The sequence below is a fragment of the Fulmarus glacialis genome, unplaced genomic scaffold (assembly GCF_000690835.1).
Source record: "Fulmarus glacialis isolate BGI_N327 unplaced genomic scaffold, ASM69083v1 scaffold26770, whole genome shotgun sequence".
Taxonomy (NCBI): domain Eukaryota; kingdom Metazoa; phylum Chordata; class Aves; order Procellariiformes; family Procellariidae; genus Fulmarus; species Fulmarus glacialis.
Genome location: NW_009189995.1, coordinates 8,920 through 18,440, shown reverse-complemented (window position 1 = coordinate 18,440; position 9,521 = coordinate 8,920). Strand labels below are relative to the sequence as shown.

Genomic DNA, 9,521 nt, shown 5'->3' with positions numbered 1-9,521 from the left:
AGTAATGGTACAGCAACTGTCATTTCTAACAGTGTTATCTGCATTAGGCAAGCTGTCTATAACCAGGTGTACCTTACCACTGTTTACTCAGTGACATCACAAAGGTTTAAAATATTTTATTTATATACTGTCACCAATATATATATGTACTGCAGAGGGCCAAACACTTGCAAAAATTTCAAGTTTTACACAACATTTGCATGAATATTTTTGCATTTTTTCCCAAACAGCAAAGCAGAGTCATTTGTTTTCACACGGGTTCTTTAATTTGTCAAAAAAACCCACATAACTCCATCTATATCAAAGAAGCAGAAGAGCAAGCTTAACAGCAACTTTCATTTATGCATTTTCTTGTGGGGGGAAAAAAAAGGGTGTATCCATTTTAGATACTACCTTACATGTATCTGAAGAAAAATGACCACCAAGAATAGGTTCACTAAATTTATTTAAAAATCATAAAACGTTTCTTACAAAAGAGCATTACATTCTGCACACTCCTCTCAAAGGACGCCAGGGACATGTGGACTACCAGTATTCTCCCCCCTTCAAAAAAAATACAGTGTACATAAAGCAGGGTGTTCACAACAATTACAGAAAAACATTACAATTTACCACCAACAATGAACAAAAATAAAATTCACTCTCTCTGCTGCTGCTTCAAAATTTCAATGTTAGTCTCGTGCGCCCTTTCCCCCCCACATATTTTTAAGGAACTAAAACATTACATCTGGTGGACAGCAAAGATTCCACTACACCTCAAATGCAGAACACCTATGAAGCAGAGGAATGTTGGCTTTTTAAACAGAAGCAGATAAAAAAAAAAAGGGTGCAGGACTCCTTCAGTTCTTCACTAGTCTTAGAAAAACTTTCCAGAATACTGCTTCACACTATAAAAAAGAAAAAATAATCTTGCATTAGAATCCTTCAACATCTGCATACTGCTTCACACTATAAAAGAAAAAGAAAAAAGCATGTATTAGAATGATGGACCATACATCTTGCATCAACATTTACAATGACATTCTTAGAGCAGATTAAATTACAAATTCCTAATACATTTAAAAGTAAATAATTTTAAAAGATTAATGGCTATAATTATAGGTATGTATTAGTAATCTAAAGCCAAACATTCAAGTTAAAACATTAAAATCTGCTATGACAGCCAACATGTTAATAAAGCAAAACTAAGCAAATTAAATCTGAAGCTGTTAATATTTGGCAGAAAAGACAAAGTAATGTCAGCAAGGTGTGAAATGCTGCATAACAGCACCAAATAGATTTCAACTTGTCCTGTAGAGGCATGATCTGTGCCATATGGCAGACTGTGATTTGTTGTCAATTTAGTTATCTAAAAACAACAAAATCACTAGTCTTCCACACAGAACTAGACCAACATCCACTGAAATCTTCTATATTTTCTACAGGCTCTATGTAATTTATTACAAGTAGTTTTTTGCAGCAGTTTTCACCAGAGAAATGAGAGTTAAGGCTTGGTTAAGGCGTCCTCCAGACAGATTAGTTTTGAGGGTGTCTTCATTTTAATTAGAATAGAGAACGGAAGAGAATCAAGGCAGAACTACCACTGGAGAAGTTAGGTTCAAATAGTTACTTAAAACCTGCCTTCTGAAAACTATCACAGAGAAGAGCAGCTTTAGAATGTACAAGTCAGTCAGTTTAAAATTGACAGTAGGGACAACATTACACTTCAACTTGCCTGTTCTGCAGTAAATACTGTGCATTTTGTATCTGGTCCTGTGTTCCTGTAATAGTTATTATCCGATCTTCTGAGCCTTCTAATGGTTCATCAATTTTGATCGAAGCTCCTGACTCATGACGTATTTGTTTGATTCTCTGGCCTCCCTTTCCAATAATAGATCCTGCCAACTAGGGGAGAAAGCAAACATTCATTTCCTGATACAACTTTCTCTCTAAAACCAGTTACGAAATCACAGCAGTGTTTGAGTAGCTTCCCTAAGTTTACTTTTAAGAGTTGCAATGGAAGCTTACTTCTTTACAGCCTCAAAACATACCCTGCAATATTCATTGTATAAACACAGGTGGGATAATACTGGAGAACCAGTTGGTCATTTGCAAAAACAGGTTACACAGACCATCTCTATTACTGAATATTAACAATTAATAAAATTGTTTAGTGTGTCTGTAAAGTGAAGACACAAAACAAACATCCAAAGAATAGACTTGTGGTGATTTAGAAACATTTGTTTTAAAAACATTACAAGTACTTATCAAGCACCCTAAATACTTCTGATTTACTTATACAGTATGAGAAAAGGCTGCAACTTTTTTTTTCCCCACTTTTTTTTTTTTTTAAGAGAAAATGTAAGTTAAAAGCAAGTCAACTTTACTTACATCTTTGGGAATCGTTACTTGTGTTGTGATGATGGGTCCACCAAGGTCTCCATATGAACCGCGCCCCCCTGCATAAGAATAGTCTGATTTAAACGTATGCATCAAGCCCTTTAATAACTACATAATGAAGTATATGTAAAGGTTCTATATAAAAACTTACCATATCCAGAGCCACCTTCAAACTGTAAGAGAAAGAGAAAAAAAACTTAAGCAGTGAATAGCCACGCTTCATTAACATATTTTCATTTTAAGTATCATGTTGTTAACTTCGAGCCTATTTTATGCAAAAATCTCAACCCCCAACCTTACTGTAAATACAACAGTGTTGTGCCACCAAAGGCATGCTGAGGCAAAGAGGGCAGAGCAGAAACAAAAGGGGTGGGTGAGGGAAATCTCATTAACATCTTACCCTGCCCCGTGAAAACCTCTAGGAGTAAGGCATAAAATGATGTAAAGGATCCAGCTATACCAGTTTACCACGCAGTCTCACTAATTCAGCTGCTGGTAGACAGCTCTTGATGCTGACCTACTCCTGACCCTCGGACTAAAGGAACATTCTAAAGGAACATTCAAATGAAAAGATCAGAGTACAGCCTTATTAATGCTACCAATACAGCTCAGGAGAGACTCAAGCCTCCGGTTTTCGGCACAGAAAGTTTACCCAGTGACTGTGAATCCTCCTACTTCACCTACATCTTCAAGGAAAAAACCAAAGCTCTTAAGAATAGCTCTGTAACTTGTCTCTCAATTCAGACTATGCTACAATCTTTTGTATCTTAGAACAGACAATCATGACGTGAGTTACTTCTGTTCTGCTAAAACCACCATATACCAAAACCGAATCACTGCAATGAGCACTCCTGGCCTCTTTTTATTTTTAGGATTTGTAAACCAGTATTTGACATCAAGTGCTTCATTTCATCTAATGCCTTCTAAGTGCACAAGACCCCGTTCTTATACTTTCCTATAGAAGCTGAGAACAAATACGCACAGTTCTCCAGAATTCAACTTCCGGGAGACTGCTGGGCTGGCCTCTGTGAGAAGAGGCCAGGGGCTGCCCCTGTGCCAGACAAAGCCAGTCAGTTCTAGCCAACACCAAAATGGACCCACTGCTGCCTAAAGCTGAGACCATTGGCAAAGCCGGTTGCACTGTTAAATGTTATCCTCTGTGATAACATTTAAGAAAGGGTAAAAAATCCCCAGTGTGCACCGGTTGTGAGATGAGCGAGGAGGGGAAAAAAGCGAAAGAAAAACGCTGTAGACACCACAGTGAAGAAGGAAGGGGAAGAGGTAATCCAGGTGGAAAACGTGCTGGAACGGGGATTCTCCTGCAGCCCATGGGGAGAACCATGCCGGAGCAGACAGCCACACTGCAGCCCATGGAGGATCATACGCTGGGAGCAGGCAGACATGCCCTGAAGGAAGCTGCAGCCTGTGAAGAGCCCATGCAGGTGCAGGTGCCTGGCAGGACCTGTGGGGGACCCACACTGGAGCAGTCTGTTCCTGAAGGATTGTACCCCATGAAGAGGACCCAGGCTGGAGCAGTTCTTTAAGAACTGCAGTCCATTGGAAACACCCACATTTGAGCAGTTTGTGAACGACTGTATCCCATGGGAAGGACCCCACACTGGAGCAGGGGAACAGCGTGAGGAGGAAGGAACAGAGACAAAGTGTGATGAACTGACTGCAATCCGCCATTCCCCACCCGCCCTGCACCACTCATGGCAGAGGAAGTAGAAGAGGAGGGAATGAAAGAGGGAAGTTGAGCCTGGGAAGAAGTAAAGGGTGGGGGAAAGGTGTTTTTAGTTTTCCTCTTTGTTTTTCACCATGCCACTCTATTTTTAAGTGGCAATAAATTAATCTTCCCGTAGTCAACTCTGTTTTGCCCATGATGGTAATTAGTAAGTGATCTCCCTCTCTTTATCTTGTGCCACAAGCTTTTCCATCTTTCTCCCCTCATTGTGCTGAGGAGGAGGAGTGAGAGCGCGGCTGGGTGGGCACCTGGCAGCCAACCGAGTTCAACCAACCACAACTACTTGTTCACAGAAGTTGTAATGGAACAACTTTTCCCAAAATACTATTTACCTGCTACCTTTTTAGAAGATCAAAACGGAAACTTAGACCCAAGAGTTGAGCTTATCCTCTGTCTCTAAGCAACCTATATTGTATAATCACATTACTCAGCAATACAGATTGTAATATAACATAACAGAGCTTCTAGTGGAGTCCAAAATACAAGAGAATGAAGGACTCTGCTTAAGAATTAATTCAGAGGCTGATCAGAGCAGCACACTGCATACACACAGACATATTCCTGTTGATGCTTGCCACAGGATCCATTTCTGGGCTAATCTGTTTTAAAGAACAATCCTTTCCGTGATCATTTCTGCCTCCCCAGACTACAGGACAGCAGATGAGTTAAAACACAGCAAAAGTAATTGCTTAAGTAAGCTAAGAACTGATGTTTAATATTTGGCAGCACTTTGCCATCTTCTAGACAGCATGAATACCTGACAAACCCCATAACTTCTCTTCCCAAAACCTATCCGATCAAATGGTGTATTTTCAAACACATTGATAAGTATAATAGTTTATCCACAAATATAAGTAAGATGCTACTTTTAATATCTGCTGTTAGAAATATAAGAAAACACAAAATTATAAAGTTAATATAAAATATGTATCCTAAATGCATACATCTACAGCGCACCTGTTACAAAGAAAGTTACTATTTGCAACGCGAAAATGGGATGTAAAAGAGGCAAAAAGAGGTACAGAAAAGCTCCTCTCTTTTGGCTGTGCTGCTGCAAACTTCCAAATTTCTATTAACGTTACCTGCCAGCACAGGACACACTGTTAAAACAAACTGCCAATAAATTCTGAGTCAGAAGGACAGCTTTGTGATTTTCTATAGGTGCAAGTTGCCACTGACTACACTCAAGATCAAGAAATTCCCGTTATCACTTAACCTGTTCAATAAAGCAGTTTTCAAAAAATGGTTGAGCACACTCACCAACTCTGGTGGCTGCATGTCGTCACAAGCATCCACGTGACACTGCATCATCTTCCAGACACAACGTAATAGGAGGAAGAGAGGAAAGAAATCTATATTAAGTCCATGTCATGCAGACTTACAGGTAACTCGGCAAGCAAATACAATACATACTGGTACAGAGAAATATTTATACTACAACAAAGACTTAGAAGTATGTGATTTAGACCACTTCCAAGACTCGCTCCTTTTTAATTTCACTTTGAGGGAACTGTAAGTGGTCACACTCACTCCCCCCCCCTTTCTGTGGTGTAAACAGATTTTTCCTCTAACAAAGAAGGTCAGACAGCTAATAGCAGAGCAAAGCTTGAACAAGCTTTTTTTTTTTGTCTTTTAGAACACCTTCGAGTGCTACTATATATCAAAATCTTTTACTCCTGCTGTCTGTTAGAAAAATCTTTTATTTCTGCCATGCATTAGAAAATTAAGGTTTAGTAAGTTTGAAACAAGTAACTGTCAGTGACTATCTCTATGCCAACAGCAGGTCAAACAGGAAGGACACTGCTTCTCATGTTCTACCAATTAATCTCCATATACCTCATATAGCCAATAACTAGACTAACAATCTACTGCTGACTGACTATATTAGAAATTTAATTATGTTTTTACAACATGTGATATATAGCATTTATTTCTTTCAGAATTCTACAATTTTAGCAATTGATGTTCATTTGTGTACTCTAAAACCAGCTTCTCAAACAGGATATCTTAACATACTTAACAGAATATTCTACTCTACAGACTCATTTGTGCTAGTGACTACTGGTACTAGAATAGAAACCAGATGGCACACTGGCTGGATGAGGCAAAAAGCTTAACTTTTACATCTAATGAAAAAAAAGGCATGCAGTCCTAACCGATGTCAAATTCTTCTATCATAATTTTCTCTGTTTTTTAACAGAATGACCTAGGAGTGAAATTTTATTACTTTCTGCCAGCATCTGCATGGATAAATAGAAGAGTTGTCATACATTCTTCCTTTACTGTTTTTCTACATGCTTGTTATTGTCACATCTCTTAAACATGAAGAATGTTTTGTATTTTTTTAACTGCATGTGCCTTTATTCAAGTGTTTATACGTCAAGACACGTGTATGTACACACACATGTGTAAGTTTAAAAAAAAGATCAGGAACCAGGAAGCATTCGAAGGAGCAAAAGCACATTAGAAGTCTGAAGACACGGAAGTCTGTGAAGAGACAGTCCACTTAACAGGAGATATTCTGATTTAAGTCTCTATTAACTCATATTTTAAAGTTTTTAGTACTTTGAAAATGTTAGTACCTCATCAGTTAATTAAAAAAGAGGTGAGGGGATAAAATGACTTTATGTGCTTGTCCACTTTATTTTCCACCCCTCCCACTGGTATCTGTGCATTTATGTATCTGAAAGACCCCTGAGGATGAGTGTGTTAAAAAAGAAATACTGGAAATACATTCAGGTTTGTTCAACTGTCAGGATAGCCCTTATGGTCCACAGGCATTTGATTTGGAGTAGTTACACACTGAAATATATAGTTCTGTTAACAGAGAAACAATACAAGTCTGTCCTTCAGGAAAAAGCTTCGGAACAGAGATTATAAACCAAATGAACTCTTTCAACAGCAATGCGTAATTAAACTACAACTGTAAGCCAGGCTAACAGACAAGTATCTTCTTAAGTGGATGACTCTGCATGGGCAAGGGGAATTAACCTATCTTTTAAAATCAAAATGGGTTTTTCTCATCTCAGCATTTACAAGGCTGTCAATACTGTCATCTCTGGAATTCCAGAAAATTCACAGTTCAGCATCCAGTTTTAAAGGTCCTGAACGACTCAATCTTTCTGCCTTTAGTGGAAAAGAGAACTGGGAGGGGAGGGGAGATTATTTCTGTACATTTAACATTTCCATGATTTTCAAGATATTCACCTGAGAAGCATCTATTCTTGCCTTTTATTGCATCTATGTAAAATAGAATCTATGTGAAAGAGCACTTCTGCTCTCTGAGACCAGCCTTTCCCATGCATTACTTATTCCACAAACCACAATGACGCTGGTTTACTCTTGTTTAAATGCTTTGCTAAAAAATGGTTTTTATACGAAACGAAGAGTAGCACAGGAAGACCTTACATTTCTGGCATGACATTTCCAGATCCAGCCTCACAATCCACGTGAAGACTTCGTATCTGCTTACACAATTTAGGATACTAGGGTCATGGTTAACTAACACTAGAAATTAAATACAGTCTTTGTTGGGAAGCAGTCCTCACTTTAACCAGGCTATGATACTTGGTCATAAAGGAGCCAAAGCCACGAGCAGCTTCACTGTGAAGAGGAAATAAAATTGCTTTTTGGAATGAAAAAATGAACAGAGATGACTCCACTTACTTGTAGAAACTCATGTCAAGAAAGCAAAGATCAACCTGACAAAGTCAGGCTAAACAGAAGTCAAAACACAGTTTCTATTCTAGCTGGAATGGAATAAAAATAGAACACGCTGCTGCTCGAGAGTCCAGCTCAGCAAGATTGTGCTCAACCAGATAGCCAAAGAAAGGCAGGCTGCTCAGTTTATATGCTCTAGCACTGGCTTTATGAGCTGCAAATATAAGAACACAAGAACTGAGCTCTGAAAACATGCAACTATAAATAAGGAATCTTGGAGGTGTACTTCTCAATTCTTCCAGTTTCTTAACATGCAGAGTAGCATGGGTAACACTTTTTTTTTTGTAACTGTGTGCAAATCTTCCCTTTTAATATTTCTAGTAAGCATGTGACATTCTTGCAATATGTACTTCCAGTAACTCTTACTCCCAAGAAGGAGGAAATGTGTAAAGCCTATTTAGGGTAGCCTATTTCATAGCTCTTTTCCACTCCTTTCTCTTCCATTCACTTAGAAGGGGAAAAAAAAATAATCTTGTCTCACCTGTAATCTTAAAGAAGGTGCCAAACAAAGCCAGAGGAGAATAGAAGATACAGAGATTTACCTCCCAGACACATATGATTTCTCTTCCCAGGAAAAGAGGTATCTAGTACAACAGCAGATGACTGCTGAGAAGTTGCATTTTAGAATACAACATCAAAAAATATCTTTACGCCTTTTTTTGAGCTTCCACATATTATGAGATTTTTTTTTTCCCCTCAGCAAGTATTAGCATTAATATAGTTGAATGTACCTAATTTAATTTAGGATTCAACTTAGCAGTGGCCCTAGCTCCAAAACATGTGGAATTACAGTGGATTTTTTGCAGACAGAGAAACCAGCAAATAGACAAGAATTAATTCAAAAGAGCAATCACCTTCCAGATCAACTAGAGCTCTTCATAGATACTATAATCTGTATTATTCTATCTATACTCGTGTTTTCCAACATTAGTGTTAAGAGCGCTTGTATGAATCAAAGAATTTCGGAGAACGTTGTTCTGACGTGTTTTCTTTGCCTGAAAAGCCTCCCAATTCCTATTTGTCATTCTAATTAGAAAATCTAAAAGATGGTCAGTGAAAACCCACAGGGTAGAGAACAGTCAAACTTTCTCTATCATTTCTGATGGTAGGAAGGAAAGAAAGAAAATAGATCATGTCTCAGATACCGCTTACACCCCAAACATTCCTCCACAGGAGGGACCATTTGTATGGACAAAGCATTTTGGTTGTATCATTAGAACCGTGCATGTCCCACACTTAAGTGCACGTGTTCAGCAACAGATATTCAGACAGTGAGCATGCTAACTTGCTTACAAGAACAAGGCAAATTTTAAACTCATACCATGCCATCGTAACGGTCTCCCGGTCTGCCCCTTCGGTCATAGGACATAAGATCTCTAAAATGAAAAAAACAGGAGCACGTGAATTGCGTTATAAACTGTCTATTTATCTATTTATAGATATATAGAATTTATCTATTCTAATTTAAATTTTCACATTCATGTTCACACACAATTTCAAACTACTCTAGCCAAGTACTGAATGACATAAAAGTTTCAGAACTACTGACTATAGTCCTGGTAGATTACTACAGTGCAGCAAATAATTAAATTCCAGTACTTTTTAAAATACTCTGGTCTAATACACACTCAGTCCTGCATAATCACTACCCACACGGAAGCATGGGAAAAACACTGGA

General features: G+C 38.3%; 1 protein-coding gene across 1 annotated transcript in view; it reads right to left on the bottom strand.

The window, feature by feature from the left end:
• Nucleotides 1-428: 428 nt before the first annotated feature.
• HNRNPK (heterogeneous nuclear ribonucleoprotein K) overlaps nucleotides 429-9,521 on the bottom strand; it is a 16,571-nt gene continuing 7,478 nt past the window's right edge. Inside the window, exons 9-14 of the mRNA XM_009584189.1 lie at nucleotides 9,165-9,217; nucleotides 5,384-5,434; nucleotides 2,531-2,552; nucleotides 2,371-2,453; nucleotides 1,715-1,884; nucleotides 429-948 (exon numbers count right to left, since the gene is read on the bottom strand). Of these exons, the coding sequence (XP_009582484.1) occupies nucleotides 915-948; nucleotides 1,715-1,884; nucleotides 2,371-2,453; nucleotides 2,531-2,552; nucleotides 5,384-5,434; nucleotides 9,165-9,217 (413 nt within the window). The 3' untranslated portion in view covers nucleotides 429-914. The remainder of the gene's footprint in view (nucleotides 949-1,714; nucleotides 1,885-2,370; nucleotides 2,454-2,530; nucleotides 2,553-5,383; nucleotides 5,435-9,164; nucleotides 9,218-9,521) is intronic.